The sequence below is a fragment of the Rhinoderma darwinii genome, chromosome 8, assembly GCF_050947455.1.
Source record: "Rhinoderma darwinii isolate aRhiDar2 chromosome 8, aRhiDar2.hap1, whole genome shotgun sequence".
Lineage (NCBI taxonomy): Eukaryota > Metazoa > Chordata > Amphibia > Anura > Rhinodermatidae > Rhinoderma > Rhinoderma darwinii.
Window position 1 is genome coordinate 8902591 of NC_134694.1, and position 21118 is coordinate 8923708.

At 44.4% G+C, this 21118-nt stretch overlaps 1 protein-coding gene across 1 annotated transcript in view; it reads left to right on the plus strand.

The window, feature by feature from the left end:
• LOC142659133 (caM kinase-like vesicle-associated protein) overlaps window positions 1-21118 on the plus strand; it is a 76438-nt gene that overhangs the window by 44978 nt on the left and 10342 nt on the right. The window contains exons 2-3 of the mRNA XM_075834932.1: window positions 7406-7505; window positions 7593-7724. Coding sequence (XP_075691047.1) covers window positions 7411-7505; window positions 7593-7724 — 227 coding nt within the window. The 5' untranslated portion in view covers window positions 7406-7410. The remainder of the gene's footprint in view (window positions 1-7405; window positions 7506-7592; window positions 7725-21118) is intronic.

A 21118-nucleotide genomic window follows, 5' to 3' on the forward strand; every position in this document is an offset into this window, starting at 1 on the left:
GGGCAGATGGCAAGGAAACGATGCCAGCATGTGCGTAGCAGAGTGTTTGTAACTGTTTAAATGTGTTTATTTATGCAATGTCTGTCTATCTGCATTAATTGTGCATCAGCTAGTAGGTACCGAGTACAGCAATGCAGGCAATAGTATGTGATGAAAGACCAATCTACAGACTGTATGTGTAGTGACTGGAGAGGACAGGCTATGCGTGTAGTGACTGGAGGGGACAGGCTGTGCGTGTAGTGACTGGAGAGGACAGGCTGTGCGTGTAGTGACTGGAGAGGACAGGCTGTGCGTGTAGTGACTGGAGAGGACAGGCTGTGCGTGTAGTGACTGGAGAGGACAGGCTGTGCGTGTAGTGACTGGAGAGGACAGGCTGTGCGTGTAGTGACTGGAGAGGACAGGCTGTGCGTGTAGTGACTGGAGAGGACAGGCTGTGCGTGTAGTGACTGGAGAGGACAGGCTGTGCGTGTAGTGACTGGAGGGGACAGGCTGTGCGTGTAGTGACTGGAGAGGACAGGCTGTGCGTGTAGTGACTGGAGAGGACAGGCTGTGCGTGTAGTGACTGGAGAGGACAGGCTGTGCGTGTAGTGACTGGAGGGGACAGGCTGTGCGTGTAGTGACTGGAGGGGACAGGCTGTGCGTGTAGTGACTGGAGGGGACAGGCTGTGCGTGTAGTGACTGGAGGGGACAGGCTGTGCGTGTAGTGACTGGAGGGGACAGGCTGTGCGTGTAGTGACTGGAGGGGACAGGCTGTGCGTGTAGTGACTGGAGGGGACAGGCTGTGCGTGTAGTGACTGGAGGGGACAGGCTGTGCGTGTAGTGACTGGAGGGGACAGGCTGTGCGTGTAGTGACTGGAGGGGACAGGCTGTGCGTGTAGTGACTGGAGGGGACAGGCTGTGCGTGTAGTGACTGGAGGGGACAGGCTGTGCGTGTAGTGACTGGAGGGGACAGGCTGTGCGTGTAGTGACTGGAGGGGACAGGCTGTGCGTGTAGTGACTGGAGGGGACAGGCTGTGCGTGTAGTGACTGGAGGGGACAGGCTGTGCGTGTAGTGACTGGAGGGGACAGGCTGTGCGTGTAGTGACTGGAGGGGACAGGCTGTGCGTGTAGTGACTGGAGGGGACAGGCTGTGCGTGTAGTGACTGGAGGTGACAGGCTGTGCGTGTAGTGACTGGAGGTGACAGGCTGTGCGTGTAGTGACTGGAGGTGACAGGCTGTGCGTGTGTAGTGACTGGAGAGGACAGGCTGTGCGTGTGTAGTGACTGGAGAGGACAGGCTGTCTGTGTGTGTAGTGACTGACTGGAGAGGACAGGCTGTGCGTGTAGTGACTGGAGAGGACAGGCTGTGCGTGTAGTGACTGGAGAGGACAGGCTGTGTGTAGTGACTGGAGAGGACAGGCTGTGCGTGTAGTGACTGGAGAAGACAGGCTGTGCGTGTAGTGACTGGAGAAGACAGGCTGTGCGTGTAGTGACTGGAGAAGACAGGCTGTGCGTGTAGTGACTGGAGAAGACAGGCTGTGTGTGTAGTGACTGGAGGGGACAGGCTGTGTGTGTAGTGACTGGAGAGGTGTGTGTGTGTGTGTGTGTGTGTGTGTGTGTGGTGTGTGACTGGAGTGGACAGGCTTTGTGTAGTGACTGGAGGGAACAGGCTGTGTGTAGTTGTGTAGTGACTGGAGAGGACAGGCTGTGCGTGTAGCGACTGGAGAGGACAGGCTGTGCGTGTAGTGACTGGAGGGGACAGGCTGCGTGTGCGTAGTGACTGGAGGGGACAGGCTGCGTGTGCGTAGTGACTGGAGGGGACAGGCTGCGTGTGCGTAGTGGCTGGAGGGGACAGGCTGCGTGTGCGTAGTGACTGGAGGGGACAGGCTGTGTGTGTAGTGACTGGAGGGGACAGGCTGTGTGTGTAGTGACTGGAGGGAACAGGCTGTGTGTGTGTGTAATGACTGGAGGGGACAGGCTGTGCGTGTAGTGACTGGAGGGGACAGGCTGTGCGTGTAGTGACTGGAGGGGACAGGCTGTGCGTGTAGTGACTGGAGGGGACAGGCTGTGCGTGTAGTGACTGGAGGGGACAGGCTGTGCGTGTAGTGACTGGAGGGGACAGGCTGTGCGTGTAGTGACTGGAGAGGACAGGCTGTGCGTGTAGTGACTGGAGGGGACAGGCTGTGCGTGTAGTGACTGGAGGTGACAGGCTGTGCGTGTAGTGACTGGAGAGGACAGGCTGTGCGTGTAGTGACTGGAGAGGACAGGCTGTGCGTGTAGTGACTGGAGAGGACAGGCTGTGCGTGTAGTGACTGGAGAGGACAGGCTGTGCGTGTAGTGACTGGAGAGGACAGGCTGTGCGTGTAGTGACTGGAGAGGACAGGCTGTGTGTGTGTGTGTAGTGACTGGAGGGGACAGGCTGTGTGTGTGTGTGTAGTGACTGGAGGGGACAGGCTGTGTGTGTAGTGACTTTAGAGGACAGGCTGTGTGTGTAGTGACTGGAGAGGACAGGCTGTGTGTGTAGTGACTGGAGAGGACAGGCTGTGTGTGTAGTGACTGGAGGGGACAGGCTGTGTGTGTAGTGACTGGAGGGGACAGGCTGTGTGTGTAGTGACTGGAGAGGAGTGTGTGTGTGTGTGTGTGTGTGTGTGTGTGTGTGTGTGTGTGTGGTGTGACTGGAGTGGACAGGCTTTGTGTAGTGACTGGAGGGAACAGGCTGTGTGTAGTTGTGTAGTGACTGGAGAGGACAGGCTGTGTGTGTGTAGTGACTGGAGAGGACAGTCTGTGCGTGTAGCGACTGGAGGGGACAGGCTGTGCGTGTAGCGACTGGAGGGGACAGGCTGTGCGTGTAGCGACTGGAGGGGACAGGCTGTGCGTGTAGTGACTGGAGGGGACAGGCTGTGCGTGTAGTGACTGGAGGGGACAGGCTGCGTGTGCGTAGTGACTGGAGGGGACAGGCTGCGTGTGCGTAGTGACTGGAGGGGACAGGCTGCGTGTGCGTAGTGGCTGGAGGGGACAGTGTGTGTGTGTGTGTGTGTGTGTGTGTGTGTGTGTGTGTGTGTGTTTGTAGTGACTGGAGGGGACAGGCTGTGTGTGTAGTGACTGGAGTGGACAGGCTGTGTGTGTAGTGACTGGAGGGAACAGGCTGTGTGTAGTGACTGGAGGGGACAGGCTGTGTGTGTAGTGACTGGAGTGGACAGGCTGTGTGTAGTGACTGGAGGGGACAGGCTGTGTGTGTAGTGACTGGAGAGGACAGGCTGTGTGTGTAGTGACTGGAGAGGACAGGCTGCGTGTGTAGTGACTGGAGGGGACAGGCTGCGCGCGTAGTTGCTGGAGGGGACAGGCTGCGCGCGTAGTTGCTGGAGGGGACAGGCTGCGCGCGTAGTGACTGGAGAGGACAGGCTGCGCGTGTAGTGACTGGAGGGGACTGTGTGTGTGTGTGTGTGTGTGTGTGTGTGTGTGGTGACTGGAGGGGACAGGCTTTGTGTAGTGACTGGAGGGGACAGGCTGTGTGTAGTGACTGGAGGGGACAGGCTGTGCGTGTAATGACACCCGACATCTTGAAAAATGTCTAGGAAAACAAATGTAATAAAGAATGAAAAACAATCCAGTTTGACATGGAGTAACATAACAGATATACATGTGGGAAATTACTTCTATATCTAGCAGGTCAGATACTTATTCCAACCAATAATACCATGAATATATTGATCATCAGCGATCACAATTGGATCACTAGTGATTATCATTATGACCGCCTCACAAAAGCTGGAATGTGATTGGTTACTGTCTATTATGCCGCTAGTTCTGTCTATTCGTTTTATACATGCGGTTTATTATCTCCCAATTTATAACCCCATACAATTATGCACGACCCTTTTTATTCCCAGAATCCCATTTTAATTGCTTTTATGGCTCTTTTTTTGTCATCTAGAAAGAGACGTCTGATTCCAGGTTTAATGGTTGCGTTCTGGCGAGTCCCATATTTCATTTGACTGAGAGCGTTCTCTGATTTAATTAGAAGCTGCGCCGCTCTCAGAAGCTTTTCATGTAAGACTGATTTTACACAATTTCGTCAATTATATGAATCAAATAGTTTTTCTGTGATAGAAAAGGTAGAATGAAATTAACCCCTTAATAGACCTTATTAGAAATGATGGGAGGAGCCTCCACCACAAGCCGCCTCCCCTATTGTATCATAATCCACAACGTTCCCTACGTATCTTGGCGCTGTATTGCACTGTAAGTTGGTACCATATCTAGTTGTGTTGGGCACTGCATGGCGGTATTATTTAGGCATTGTATCACATGGTTACTTGTGTATTTGGTGGTGATATTATTGGGCAGGTATCGCAATATTATGTGGGCACTCTAGGGTGGTATTATAGCACTACTTCAGTGTTTGGAGTTATTATTTGCCCACTGTTTGGTGGTTTTATGTGAGGTCAGATACTTGGGCACACATTGGTTTTATAATTTAGGCTGTTTAGATAGTGTATGTTGGTATTTTATGGGCAATACATGCTATTGGTTTACTTTTCTTATAATTTTATGCTATTGTACACTCTTTTAGAACTCCGCCTCCCACAGGCTGAATGTCCAATCAGATGCAGTAGGAGGACTTACATGTTTATGTTTGACCATCCCATAGACTTGTTCGAAGCAAAAAAGTCTGAGAATGTCACGTGACCCCTTTTTGGTGCTTTTCACTTACTTAGAAGGTTTACAAAGTAAAAGGCTGTATTATTTACATATGAGGTGCACTCCCTTCATTGACACTTCTTAGGGGGGTGTTTAATGGGTACAAAAAGCTTAGCATTTTATGAATGTTCCAATTTAGAGGCTTTTGACCTAGCACTTGACCCCCTTTTAGCAAGTGACAGCTTATTGAAAGGTTGGTTAAAAAAAAATAAGTGTGTGCTGTAGCGTTATAGAACAGACGGTGCGCAGTGGCGGGGTAGGACAAGATGTGTACAGTATGTGCATTGATCTGGATTTAGTCCATCTGTTCCGCACTTGCTCACATTGACGCCCTATGAAGCTCAGGTTACAGCACCGGATTTGGAGCGGCAGTAAATATCATGGAAACTGATGCTTCGTGCGTTCATCAACCACACACGTAGTGTCCGTCCCGTCCGTCCCCCCCCCCCCCAAAAAAGGGCCATGACATACCCCTGTGGTTGAACAATATGGAAATCGATCATATCAGTTGTGTTGCACGTCACATGACCTTCATAATACATCTTTATGGGGGGGGGGGGCACTGCCATAGACTGGCAACTTGCAGCTGCCACTAGGGGGCACTTACTGAAGACTGATTCAGTACTTTGTTTAACCCCTTGGCATCACAGTCATTAATTTTTTTTAGTTTTTTCTTCCCGGGATTCCAAAAGCCATATAAATTTTCATTATTATTATTTTTTTGTCGACGTGAGCGCTTGTTTTTTTTCTAGGACGAGGCATCGTTTTAAATGGCACCAAATGGAAGGAATATTCTTTGTAGCCTAAAATGGGAAATAAAACGGATTCCTTTAGAGTGTTTTTGAGTTTCCTTTTTATGGTGTTCACCGTGCGGTAAAAACGACGTATTAACTTTATTCTGCAGGTCAATACGATTCCGGCGATACCGAATTTATATAGTTTGTTTTTTTACTTCTAATTTACAGAGAAAAAACGATTTGTTAAAAAAAACAAAACGTTTTTTGTGTCGCCATATTCGGAGACCCATAACTTTTTTTATTTTTCTAAAAACAATGCAAATGAGGAACATGTTAAGAAAGTTTGTAGTCGCTGAGCTCGGACAACAACTCCCACCCATATGACCCTTGTCATTAAATGTCATTAGTAAAAGAGTCCGTCATGACATTCAGTTTGCACCGGGATCACGATATGTGTTCATTATGATCGTAGTTCTCCGTCTTCTTGATATTCCCTATACATTTTTAATGACAACTTTTTATACGGGGAAGAGATATCTCCGGGCTGGATTTTAATGGGTATCAGACAGTGGCATTTTGTAAATGTGAAGACTTTGATAAGGTCGGGTTTACATCTTCAGATCCTCACCTCCCCCCCACCGATCTGACGGACATTCAAATAATAAATTATTAGGACTTCGGCCTAAGTTCTGTATTTACGTGCAAGAATATTGTTTCCATCTTTGTCCGACAAAGTCCCACTATATAATATGACCTTCTGATGGAGTCTACTATCCGAAAGTATTTGCCTAGCACACTATGCAGGTCGCATAATGAGGAGATCTCCTTTTCCACAACGGCTGGCCATACACCCCCTGTCCTAATCAGTATTCTGATATTTAAAGGGACATACACTACGTTACTCAGCAGGTGTTAGGGTCATGACTACCAGTCAGAAGCAGGAATTTTTCACCGGATATCACATACATTTATTGGTAGCACCTACTGAGAGACGATGGCCCCGGATCAGATGGTGCAAAAGTACCAACCACTAAGTCACCAGTACAAGTGCACCATGGCGATGCCCACATTTTAAGGATGGCTAAAGGCCCTTTAAATTATTATAAGCGGTAACTGGACATCTTAAAAATGGATATTACTAGTTTTTCATGCTTATATCGTTATAGGGGGTCGGAGCTCCTTTTTGCCTGATCCAGCGCTCCAAATCCCCTGCACAGACGTAAAATGAATAGATAACGTTTTGCCTACCTGCAGCCACCACTAGAGGGAGCTTACCGTATACTGTTTAAACACTGAACTCCATAATGAAACAGTATGCAGTAAGTGCATAAACTCCCCCTAGTGGTGACTGCAGCAGTTTTATCATTTATAGAGGATTGGTCACCTCTCCAGACATGTCTGTTTTAGTTAATATTTGTATTCCCCATGAAATAACGATTCTGGAGCACCTTTTCTTAAAACTCTGTTGTGCCTCTGTTATTCCTCTTAGAAATTTTTGAATAAACTAACATCTGGGTGTTACCATTACCCTTGTCTAAGGGGAGTGTCCCTACAGTCTCACTTTGTCGGCACTGATTGGACAGTGTCAGTCTGTGTAGGGACAATCCCCAAGAGTTAGCAATTTATTCATACATTTCTAGGAGGAATAACAGAGGAATGATATAACATAGAGTTGTAAGAAAAGATGCTCCAGAATTGTTATTTCATGGGGAATACAGTTATTTACTAAAATAGACATGACCGGAGAGGTAACCGGTCCTCTAGTAATGATAAATATGCTGCAGTCACCAATAGGGGGAGTTAATGCACTTTGAGATCTGATCACTAAAAGATATATTAAAAAATGAATCGGCACAAAATGTTGCCTTCTTCTGGATCCACATCTGCGGTGGTCATTGGTTACAACTTCCCTGTATCGATGCCGGGGTTCGGTATTATGTGTCTTGCCCCTCTGTTCTCCTCTCTCACACCCTCTCCGGTCTTTTGTAGCGGCCATGCCTTTTGGATGCATCAGTGTCCGCAATGAGAAAACCTATAACTGCTTCTCGGATATCACGGACAAGTATGAGATTGGCCAGCTCCTCTGTGCGTGAGTATTGAGCTTCAGACAACTTTCTTCACTCTAGATAGACTCGTATATTCAGCATTGTCTATTCACTAATCCTGTATCTCGCAGGAAGGAGTTTTGTGAAATATGCCTGGCCCGAGAGATGCAGACTGACCGCGTTTTTGTCTGTAAAAAGTTCCTGAAAAAAGATGGCCGAAAAGTGAGAAGGGCGGCAAAGAACGAGATAATGATACTGAAAATGTAAGTAAATGTAAAATTATATATATCCTATTGGAGTCTGAAATACACTTGCTTAATCAGAGCTGCTGTTCTGTTCTCCACCATGCTTTACCCTGCAGCTCTGCTTGTTGTGATCGGGGAAAACCTAAACACGTCTGTGTAGTATTCAAAAGTACTCAATTCTATAGAAGACAAATTCCCTGTGACTATGGACATGCACCGTGTACTCAAGTGGTGGTCACCCAGGGAGGTAGTCAATGATCGCTAAGCAACATGAAGTACTACAGCGTGAAGAATACGGGAGCGCAAGAAGGGGAATATGGATTCCTCAAAGGGATAGAATACGAGTTAGGCATATGTGTTCATAGTTATTGTGGTGGAATTAGGCTTGAAGATAATATTGTTGGCAGAGAATAATTAAAATGTATGACGATGATACTTCACAGTAGACCCCGATGGGGATTTACGTAGAAGAATAACTCTTCTTGACCCACCGTTTTCAACAAGTCGATTGGACAGATTAATGGGGTTTATGAACCATTGTTATATACCCTATTAGAATATTTGGGACCTCTATCAATTAGCTGAAGTGATAAGTGGCTAGAAATAACAGGACCCGAAACGTCCGTGCATTACACAGACAGCCCATTGATTTCAATGGTCATCGTGTAATGTTTAATTTCTCCTGTGGTGGCGCTGCAGGGAAATCTAACGCATACGCCTTTTTCACACGAACGTGTACGTCTTGCGCGCGTAAAAAACGCAGCGTTTTTCTTGTGTTGCAGTTCCGTGTGACATCAGTGTACGGTGCGGGTCCGCGTTTTTTACGCCAGCAAAATAAACTGAAGGAGGTGGGGCTTTTTTTTATCATGATTTCTTCAGCGACGGTTGCGTGAATCACGCACAGCACACGGATGACGTCCGTTTTTTCTACGCACCCATAGACTTCAATGTCTGAATGGCCCCACTGAATTGCATAGGTCCGTGCGACGTCCGTTGTTTTAACGCGTGTAACACGGACGTGAAATACGCTCGTGTGAATAAGGCCTTACAGTTGATCGCTGGGATCTGGCAGCAGGAAATGTTCGGGGGACCCTTCTAACAGAAAGGGATTAACAATGGTGGACAACGCCTTTAAATTTCGGAGGACATGAGGGAGACCATTGAGAATAGTGAATAAGTCCTTGCATTTATGGTTGTAACTGTGGGATCAACTCTAAGCTTGGAAAAAACAAAAAAAACATCCGCCTTGTGGTTTTCTCAAGTCAATATATAACGACTTGATTGGATTACGGTCAATAAGAAGCTAGGCTGCAGCATAATGAGTCACTGTAGTCCCCGGAGTTTGGTGGCTATGAATCTCATAAGCCTTCCAGCTTTAATAATGTACCACCATCTTCCATCAGAAGGCCGTTTTATTGAGATTATTATTTTTATTCTTTTAAATGACAAACGTGCATCTTCTCGGAAGGAGAAAGTGATACGGACTACGCCGGCCGCCTTCATATAAGGCTTCTAAGGCAATCCGGATACAAGATTGTACATCCAGGACACACCTCTGTTTCCTGTCTTTTGCCTTAGTCCAGGGGCTAAATGCGTAGCTGGTGTGGCATGTGCCGGGGGCAGGCGGGTGCCAGGGAGCCACTCTGCCTTGGCCTCTGGTATTTACCCAGCTTTCCCACATCCACTAGTCGTGCAGTGATATATCCGCTACTCTTCACTGATCAAATAGACATATTTGACATTCCCAGAAACTGATAATTGTTTTTCCGTGCTCGAGACTGCCCTCTAAGGTAAAAAAAAGAGTGAAGTAGCTTTCAAAACATTTGATAGAGGTTTTCTCTCTTTGAGTCTAAACAGAAAGCCACTCGGGCGTGTCCATGCCTTACATAGATGGGCATTTATTTTAGTGTTCGAGATGTAATGCTACGTTCTCCCTGCACCTGTGATAAGAATGCCTAGACACGACTTCCCCCCGGCAATCATAGGCGATCACCAGGGATTAGGCGCTATGATACCAACATATTCCATAACGATATGCATAAAATGTATACATAAAATGACAAATATATAAAATTATCAATAAAAACAATCAAATATGTATCATGAACATATATCACGATAGAAATAGAATATGGGATCGCGATGGTTTGTGACATAGATGTATGAACCTGTATGTATGAACCCACCCACCTACCTAGTGAGTATGGCCTTTTTTGTGGTTTTGATGATCTTTATGTCCCATTTTTTCTGTTTGTGTTTTTAAATTAGGAACGAAAAGTTCTGGTTAGGGACTCGCAAGGCACTGGGGACCCTTGACGTTGGGTTGCGAGCTTTGCGTATTTTGGCCAAAATAACAACTAATACCCCATGTTTCATGGATATTTCTTACTACGTATACTACACTTTTTTTCAGGACGCAGCCGGGTCTTATATGCTGGGAGGGCATGATGTGCTGGCGTTTGGTTTGGAATGCAGAGCAGCCCGCTTTAGCTAACACTAGCGGCGTTACAAATAGGCTGTTATTCGGCAAGATACGCCATGCCTGACGACCAGCACATTATCCCTCCACGTATTACACATAGTACTGACACCCCATGTACTATTCACAGCACTGACCCCTATTCATCACTATTTATTTATTTATTTTTATTACATTATTACACAGTTCTGACACTTTCATACATACATATTTATTTTTTACCATCCATTCACACCCTAGCACTACACTGACACTCATTTATCGCACACCTTTGAGCACTTAGTCCGCCACTCCCCTCAAGACTAGTGGGAGGGGCTATCACTATTTAATGCACACTCCTTCTGCAGCATTCTTTGACCCGTCTGCGTCCTGATGGGAACGGGTTTTCACCCACCCACCTACCTAGTGAGTATGGCCTTTTTTGTGGTTTTGATGATCTTTATGTCCCATTTTTTCTGTTTGTGTGATTGTAATAAAGCTCTCGACTTGGATTGTTTAGCTTTATAATTCTACACTTGTGGTGCGCTATAGATGAAATGTGCTATGTAATGTATATCCGCCGCGATACGGACTAATTACATGCACAGGTTTGAGAGGAGTAATAACCAGCTATATAACCACAATATATTTGTAGTATAGAATATTGCGCTCCAGCGCTTGTGTCAGTCCTAATAGTGGTTGAAGTATGCAAAAAATTAGCGCAAAAGCGCCTCTCACCAGTCCTGGGATTATCGATGTGATTCCTCCGTGGCTACAGTGTTGGATAAGGTCCGGGAGCGATGGTTGCTCTTTAAATAGTGGCCACTCAGGTGGTAAGAATGGTCACTGGTCTCCCGGGTTGTTCAGAATACACGCACCTGAGCAGTAGAAGGTGCAGGACGCCGACTTGGATCAGCAGGTTTGTAATTTGGATACCGCCAGGACGCTCAGTGCAGGGCTGGTTAGTGGCGCGCACGCTGTAAATAAGAAATGGGCAATGAGGTTTCTTTTCTTTAGATGTGGTTGCTAGTTATTCTTCCTGTCATTGTTGGAGTTGGTCAGTCTCAGAGAGTGGCACCCAAGCAGACAGTAGGTAGTAGCCATACATGTTTCGGAGCTGCCCAAGCTTCTTCTTCAGTAGCAAAAGTTGATGTGTGATATCCATGGGTGTGGAGCTTTTATAGGTGCTGAGAAGCTTCCATGAAATACGGGCTGGATCGGGGTTTACCCCAAGTGCGGGCTGGATCGGGGTTTACCCCAAGTGCGGGCTGGATCGGGGTTTACCCAAAGTACGGGATGGATCCGGGTTTACCCCAAGTGCGGGCTGGATCGGGGTTTACCCAAAGTACGGGATGGATCCGGGTTTACCCAAAGTGCGGGCTGGATCCGGGTTAGCAAAATGACAATACACTAAATATACAGAGGTAATAGAACCAAACATTCTTATTAGATTATAATAATATTAAAAGACAGGTAGTAAAATATTCAAAGACAGGTAGTACTTAGAGTGAAATATTCCAAACTTCAGAAACGTCATACAGCTGTTCTAGGACTGGATAAAAAGCCTTATTCATGATGTGGCACTGGGCAGAACCCCCTCCTGATTTATTAAAACCAAAAATTACAGTGTCTGCACTCAGTCCTTGCGGGACCAAGCTCTGAAACTTGTGGATCTTCCTAGACTCGGCCCTAGACATTCGTGGAATATAATCCCCATCTCCAATCCCTTTTTACCCCTTCACACACCTTGACGCAATAGCACGTCCTGGTGCAGTGGGTGATGTATGGAGCAGGCACACGCGCTGAGCCTGCTCCATATGCTGTGGGTGTCAGCTGACATCCAGGACTGATCGCAACCGCAGCATCTGAGGCGTTAATAAGAGGCGCCCCCCCCCGGCAATGTGATTGTGGGGTAATGATGGTTTTCGTGGCAGCCCAGGGGCCTAATGTTAAGCCTCTGCCTGTGTTAAGCGGAACAGAAGCCTCTGAAATTGAAAATATACTATAATAAATTAGTGGTTCAAGTCCCCTAGGGGGACTAATAAAATGTGTAAAAGAAAGTAAAAATTATTAGTAGTGGAAAAATTTTCCCGTAAAGTAATAAAAAAAATAAACAAAATTGGTCCGTAAAAGTCTGAACTATTACAATAAACCATTATTTAACTCGCATCTTAGATCTTAAAAAAAACTTTATAAAAAGAGACCAAAAAGTTGTATGTACTAAAAAAATGGTACCAATAAAAACTACATCTCGTCCCCCAAAAAATAATCCATCACACCGCTCAATCGACGAAAAAATAAAAAAGTTCTGGCTCTCAGAATGTGGTAAAATATAAAAAAAAACGATATAAATTTGGTTTCACCGTAATCCTATTGAGCCGCAGAATAAAGTTACGTTGTTTTTACTGCACGGTGAAAGCTTTAAAATTTAAACCCAATAAACAATAGAGGAATTGCAGTTTTTTCCAATTTCAACCCCTAAATTTTTTTTCCCCGTTTCCCAGTACATTATATGGTGCTTTAAATGGTGGCAATGGAAACTTCAACTCCACCCACAAAAAAAGTAACCCTCACATCAATCTATTGACGGAAAAATAAAAAAGTTATGGCTCTTGGAAGGCGGGGAGTGAAAACCGAAAATGAAAACGCAAAAAATGGCTTGGTCCTGAAAGGGTTAACTGACTGAATTGCTGTAAATATTAAACCTTTTGGGCTATTGTTGCGATACTGCTTAAAGTGACTGGACAACGTGTGTTCTCAAAACCATTCTTGATATTGTCGATATGTTCTGACATTCTTTTCTTTAAAGACAAATGAGGAGTCTGGAATTTTTGGCTGTAATTAAAAAATCACAGCCAAAAATTCCAGACTCCTTTGTAGTACATTCTGGAAACCCATAGCCCGTAATGGTTTTATCTGACATGATAGCTGCATCTACCAAGATGGCTTCTCAATGTACACTAACAGAAAACTTTGAACAGGAAGCAGTGGTATTGTCTAAAAACAAAACGTAAGCAAAAAAAAAATACTCCGAGAAGAGAACAATAGATGTTCTAGATCAAATTCGAAAAATTATACAGGATAAGTTTTTTACTAATATTACTATTTATTATTCAGACAAAGTTCTAGAACCATAAATCCACCTATCGTTTACACCAGAGCTCCGAATTTGAGCCTAAAAGTGGCTCCGACCGTGAAGAAACCTATTTCTACCTATACATCAAATACACAGTATATTGGGAGAACTTCGAGAACTTTAAAGAAAAGAATGTCAGAACATCTACAATATCAAGAATGGTTTTGAGAACACACATTGTCCAGTCACTTTAAATAACTATCCCCCAAAAGGTTTAATATTTACTGCAATTCAGTCAGTTAAAAGGGATTGGAGAGCGGGGATTATATTGAACGTATGTCTAGGGCTGAGTCTAGGAAGATCTACGAGTTTCAGAGCTTGGTCCCACAAGGACTGAGTGCAGACATCAACATTTTTGGTTGTATTTAATCTGGAGGGGGTTCTTCCCCGTGCCACATCGTGAGTCAGGCTGTTTATTTCCCAGCGCCACAATGTGCCCTGTGGCCCCCCCAGATTATCTATAGAGTCCAGTCATAAAACAGCTGTATGACGTTCTTGAAGTTTGGAATATTTTGCTATAAGCACTGCCTGTCTTTGCAATATATTTTGTATTATTACGGACATGTGTTTTTATATTTAGCATTTCCTCTGTATATTTAGTATAACCTTCATTTTGTCAATCACAATCCAGTCCGGATTTAGTGTCCATCGCGATCCAGTCCGGGTTTAGTGTCAATCGCGAACCAGTCCGGGTTTAGTGTCAATCGCGATCCAGTCCGGATTTAGTGTCAATCGCGATCCAGTCCGGATTTAGTGTCAATCGCGATCCACTCCGGATTTAGTGTCAATAGCGATCCACTCCGGATTTAGTGTCAATCGCCATCCACTCCGGATTTAGTGTCAATCGCGATCCACTCCGGATTTTGTGTGATCCATGATCCAGTTGGGATTTAGTATCAATCGCGATCCAGTCGGGATTTAGTGTCAAACGCAATCCAGTCCGGATTTAGTATCAATCGCGATCCAGTCCGGATTTAGTGTCAATCGCCATCCACTCCGGATTTAGTGTCAATCGCGATCCACTCCGGATTTTGTGTGATCCATGATCCAGTTGGGATTTAGTATCAATCGCGATCCAGTCCGGATTTAGTATCAATCGCGATCCAGTCCGGATTCTATTGACACTTAGAAAATGTATTTTATTTGCTACTATAAAAGCTCCACACCCATGGATATCACACATCAGTCGAAAAAGTTGATGAAGCTCCAGCAGCTCCGAAACATGTATGGCTACTACCTACTGTCTGCTTGGGTGCCACTCTCTGAGACTGACCAACTCCAACATACAGGAAGAATAACTAACAACCACATCTAAAGAAAATAAACCTCATTGCCCATTTCTTATTTACAGCGTGCACGCCGCTAAACAGCCCTGCACTGAGCGTCCTGGCGGTATCCAAATTACAAATCAGCTGATCCAAGTCGGCGTCATGCACATTCTACTAAGCGAGTGCTAGCGTCTCCTTTGAGGGATATGCCAGCCACAACTTGGGAGTCTGCGGTTGCGGCCATCGAGGGGTGAGTGGGAACAACAGGCCGTGGATGTTACAATTATAAAGCTAAACAATCCCAGTCGAGAACTTTATTACAATCAGGTTCATACATCTATGTCACAAACCATCGCGATCCCATATTCTATTTCTATCGTGATATATGTTTGTGATACATATGATATATTGCCTTTATTGGTAAATATTGTGCTATATATCTGATACAGTATATCTTGTCGGTTTGCTTTTATCCACTTTTTTGTGTTGTGCTTGACGGCCGGTCATTGATTCTTTTGATCTCTTGTGCGTATTTTGGATTTCTTTAGGATATTGAAATCGCCAGTGTCACACGTACACAACCATCACGAGGCTCAGTGAGTCGCCCTTCATTTGGCAATTTAAAGCTGTTGCGTGTCTGACAGTGGAACTAAGTGTTGTCTGTTTCCAATGGCAACCAGCAACTTTTCCTTTTTACTTTGGATGTGAACGGAGAACAAAACATGATCTGACTTAAAATCAAAAAAGCTAAATATTTGCCAAGTAATATAACTATTTATGCAGCGATACGCCTATTAAGTATTTCGGTTGCTCCTCCATTTACTACTTACTAAGTTCTGTGCTTTTAATGATTGTGTTAGAGGTTGGACTTTCTAGTAATTGAGCGCCTGAGGACATTCACTTTTTTTTTTTTGCCTTTAGTAAATTTACAGTCAATTTCTCCTAGGACTTGTACATATTTATAAGTATTATACAGAACAGGGTAATCAATCAAACCCACAGCAGCTAGAAATCCATTAATATTTTACTGTTTTCTGGCTCCCATCGTCTGTTTTCTATTCAGGGAAAGTAATCTTGCCCATTTGCTTGCCCACAAAAGCTTCCTCCTTATGGCTCCTATTTTCAGTTAATGCATCAATTTATTCTGGATTTCTGCTCTATGAATGTATCGTATATTAGTGGCTATTTTTTCGTAAATTAAAGGGGAACCCATATTATTTTAAAGAGCTGGGGTATTCAACTAGTTTTAGTAAAGGTACGCTTTACCTGGGTCTGCGGTCAGGTGGAGGTAACTTTGTAGAACTATTTACATCAAGTTTTATTATTACTTTTTTAGTTCGAAAACCAGACCCCCTAAATTAATCCAGACCCCTAAAAATAAATGCACATCCTAGACCAGCCCCTAAAATTATTCAGATCCCAGTCCCGACTCCAGAAACCGGTGTAAGTTATGGAGTAAATCTACACCTGCTCATAGCAGGCGTAGATTTGCATTCTGTTGCCACATACAGCCAAAGATGCGCCAAATTCAACGTAAATTAGTTTGAGACTGGAAGTGCCAGTTCTAATATATTCCCTCCGCTGTCTCCCTCGAATGGATCTATAACTGCAGGTCTGTGGAGTCCGGACAACTGGCGACCCTGGTCTGGATTCGAACCGCGGTCCACCAGTTGAGGAACACTGACCTAGTGTAGATGGTATACAGCAATGGCTACTAAAAATCCTTTAACTACTTTTATGCGTCATTCCACAATTCCATGTAGTTTAGAAATTTCTTAACAGGGATGTACCTGTAACTGTTCATCCTGAGCTTCCGGTTTCATGAATAAAATTCCAGTGAAGACTGACACTTACACTCCTACTCCTCTCTCTGTGTACCTGCAGTGTCATATGCTATTCTGGGACTGTAGGAAGTTGTGACACTCTCTATGGTGGCTGCTATATGTTATTACACAGCAGGAGACCGGAATACGTCAGACATGGCGGAATGCTGCATCTCATGGTTTTTATTCTTTGTCACTATGATTCTCATTCTTCCACCATGAAGGAACCTCTAACTGCGGAGTTATTCTAGAAGCAGCAAAATGATTGTATTTCTGCAGCTGTAAACAGATTTATTGGCTCCCCAGACATAAGCGCTTGTATTTTGCAGACTGATATACGAAGAACCCCGGGGCAGGGGGTAGATCATTCTCATGTTTATTGGCTAGAAAAATGAAAAGGTCTTTAAAAAGTGCAATATAAAAAAGAAAGTTTACGTGAGGGTGGCCTTTATTGCAGCGAATGTAAAATCATACGGCTCCTAGTACAGTTTTTACATTAAAGATCATTTGCCCCCAGAATCTAAAAATCACCAATAAATGTGTTTATATGTATTGTTCACATTTTATTCAGGGGTGGAAAGTTGGGCGACAACCATTCTGAGAGTTGTAATGATGGTCACGTAAGAAAAGTGCACCGGTCACCTCTCCTGACATGTCTGTTTTAGTAGAAAAAAAATATTCCCCATGAAATAACAATTCTGGAGCATCTTTTATTTAAAAAAAAACAAAAACAAAACCCGACATTGTACAGTTTTTCTGTTACACCTGCAAGACATTAATGAATAAATTGACAACTGAGTGTTGCCAGTTGGGGGTGTGTCTCTACATTGTCAGCACTGATTGGACAGTGTCAGTCTAAGAAAATGGTAATGACCAGTTGCCAATTTATTCATAATTTTCTAGGAGGAATAACAGAGGAAAGGCACAATGCAGAGTTTTAAGAAGAGATTTGGCCAAAAAATTATTTCATGGGGAATACAATTTATTTAAATAGACATGTCTGAAGAGGTGACAGGTCCTCTTTACAAAAAGAGTGTAATAAAAGTGTTACACGATGTTCTGAGTTGATGCTAGGAATTCTTACAATGGTTGCAAGTCACCTGCGACTTTAACCCCTATAGGGAAGGTTGTGCGATGAGGTGCATTGAGCTTGGTTTTTATGATTTATATATGTACTGAGCTTGGTTCTGGTGCTGTATTTATGTACTGAGCTTGGTTCTGGTGCTGTATTTATGTACTGAGCTTGGTTCTGGTGCTGTATTTATGTACTGAGCTTGGTTCTGGTGCTGTATTTATGTTCTGAGCTTGGTTCTGGAGTTGCAAATATGTACTGAGCTTTTCTTTGGTGCTGTATATATGTATTGAGCTTGTTTGTTATGATGTATATAAATCCAGAACCAAGCTCCATACATAAATATAGCCACAGAACCAAGCTCAGGACATATACACAGCACCAGAACAAAGCTCCGTACATAAATACAGCACAAATACAGTCCAGTACAGAGATCATTTGCAAATTCAGGTTAACCTCTGCCATATAAGTTTGTAAACTACAGCTCCCAGTATAGCCTGAACAATGGTAAGGATATGCTTGGCGTTGTTGTTTTACAAAAAAAAGAACGATACCCCCATCATCTCGCTGCAGATCATACAGGGACTACAGTACTGATCAGTCACAGGGAGAATTAATATTTACATTCAGTGACTCACAGGTGACGTTGGAGTCGTTCTTTTTCTCTTTTCTTTTCCATTCGGTCCAGACCTCTATGATGAATTCTTCCAGCCATGACCCATTTCTGCAGTTTGCCTCTCAGATGTCTTCAGCTGCTCACTGTTCCAACATTTCCATGCCTATAAATGAAGATAAAATTCTCATGGTGCCACACACTACACCCCTAAATATAATCTTATCCTACACTGTGCCCCTAAATATAATAGTACTATAAACTGCGCGCCTAAATATAATGGTACTATATACTGTGCCCATGAATAAGATTGTGTCAAATACTGTAAAGTAATGCACCACACACACTCACAGTGCCCCCTGTAGTTCGTGCCCCTCCTGGAGCCACATGTAGACAGTGCCCCTCATAGAGCCCCCTGAAGATAGTGCTCCCCTAGAGTTCCCTGTAGATAGTGCCCCTTATAGGGTCACCCTGTAGATAGTGCCCCCTGTAGTCTACAGGCTGTAAATAGTGCCCCCTGATGATTGGGCCCCCTATAGAGTCCCCTGTACATGAGGTCCCTCTGTAGATAGGGCTCCCAATAGAGTCCCTTGTATATTTAGTGCCCCCTGTAGATAGGGAGCCCCTATAGTGTCCTCCATAGATTTAGTGCCCATTGTAGAGAATCCCTCTATAGAGTTCCCTGTAGATTTAGTGCCTCCGTTGCTGCCCACTGTAAGGGTATGTTCACACGTAGTCAACAAAAACGTCTGAAAATCCAGAGCTGTTTTCAAGGGAAAACAGACCCTGCTTTTCAGACGGTTTTTTACCAACTCGCATTTTTCGCGGCGTTTTCACGCCGTTTTCTACGTCCGTTTTTGGAGCTGTTTTCATTGGAGTCTATGAGAAAACCGCTCCAAAAACGTCCAAAGAAGTGTCCTGCACTTCTTTTTACGAGGCGTAATTTTACGCGTCGTAATTGCCGTACGACGCGTAAAATTACACGTCGTGTGGACAATACAGCGTTATACCCATAGAAAGTAATGGGCAGATGTTTGACGACGTATTTGAGACGTATTTCCAGACGTAAAACGAGGCAAAATACGCCTCGTATACGTCTGAAATTTGGCCGTGTGAACATACCCTAAAAGAAAAAAACATTACATGCTTACCTGTCCACGTGCCGTCCTCCAGCAATGCTAGGCCTCATTCTCCGGAATGACGTAGCGGTGCGATGACGACATAGTGCCGACTGCATCATTACTAAAGCGCCGAATGGTGAGGCGTCCTGTGACTCGTCAGACAGCGCTAGACAAATCAATTGTATCCACATCCAAAAGGACGCAGATAAAATTGAGTGCAAGGGAAAGGGTCTGGCTTCATCCTGGTTCTGCGAACCGACTGTAATTTTAACTTTTAATTGTAATTTCGGGAGAACCAGGGTTAAAAGGCCGGATCCCACCACTTGTTGGACTGGTTTACTGACCTGAATAGCGCGGTCTCACGGATTCCAGAGCTGTTTTTCCTAGACCCCCGTTCCAGAGATATGGCCCACTGGTGTGTTGACTCACTCAATGCTAATTTGCTGTAGTTAGCCAACAGGGCGTGAACTACCCTCAAGCTGCCTCACGCTGATTGGTCATCATCAGAGGCAGGGAAGCTAGCTCCACCCCGTTGGCTAACTACAGCAAATTAGCATTAGTGATAGGTCCTCTTTAAGCCCTGCCCAATGTCCTTACTGCTCCGTCCCTTCCTGGTCACATTGGACCTAAGAAATGTTTACCCAAGCTTTTTTGTTTTTTTTTACCCATTCATTAAAGCAGCTGTATGCTCTCATACCCAGTGAGCGATGTGCCGGCTATTCTGGGCACTGTGACCGCCTTCTATGTATCACTGTGACAAACCGATCAGCAGGGAGTTACTCTTTCATACATATTTATCCGCTATTTTGCCCCAGTTTCCTATGAGACAATGCCCAGTTGTGTTTTTGTTTGCGGTACGATTTGCTGACAGCAGCAGTTGTAAAAATAGAGAACAATAGTGAAGCAGGGCGCCCTGTATGAAAGGCGCCGTGCCATGGAAGATATTCTCGGCAGGTTTACCTGCTATTAATGAGCGGCATCACAGCGACTGTCAAACAGGTGCTCTCATTTATACATTGAGCCTGCTACATGCTGCCAAGTATTCTCCTGATAAATGTGCATTAAAATATATTACCACCATTATGCCAGACTATTTTTACCACCGGCCTCAATATAATGGCAGATGTATATGGAAACTGGCACTTTATTATGATGGGACGTTCATTACTCGGCTGCGTGGAGAGAAGATATTAGTCCTCGGTTGTGTATTGTTAAACTGTAATCCCTTTAAAATCTAAAAATGACATGCAAGAGACAGAGGTAGTCACCCAGCTTTCCACAAACCCAGAATGGCAGATATTGTTTCTTTGTTATGCAGATATATTCTTTAGCCAGCTTCCGCTCTCTCATGGCTCTGCCTGTGTAAGTGTCACAGCAGTTTGGCGCTTCTGGCATTATATTCATGAACCAGGAGGCTCAGGATGAACAGGGCTATAGAATATGTTATGGGAAGAATCCGTTGCCTAATCTAATGTTACTACTGGAGGCGCTTACAGAATATCGAACTTCGGACAATTGCCCTACAGGAGCTACAACAAGAATATAGGTGCTCCTTATGGTAGCCTGTGTGAGTGCTGCATTGACAGAATACAGACAACTATATATGGCGTCTGTATTCGGCTACTGGCGCAACAGGGAAACTATGACCACAGCTCTGCAAGGTATTGCCCTGTTCGGAGAGAAGGTAAATTGTAATACAAACTTTATATTAAACTCTTAAGGCAGTAACTCAAATACATAGTTAAAGGGGTTGTACAGGATTAGAAAAACATGGCTGATCTCTTCCAAACATAGCGCCACATCTGTCCACCGGTTGTATGTGGTATGGTCCGCTCTCCTGACATGTCTGTTTCCGTAAATACTTGTATTTCCTATAAAAAATTTAAACTAAAATAAATCTGGAGAATCTTTTCTTAGAACT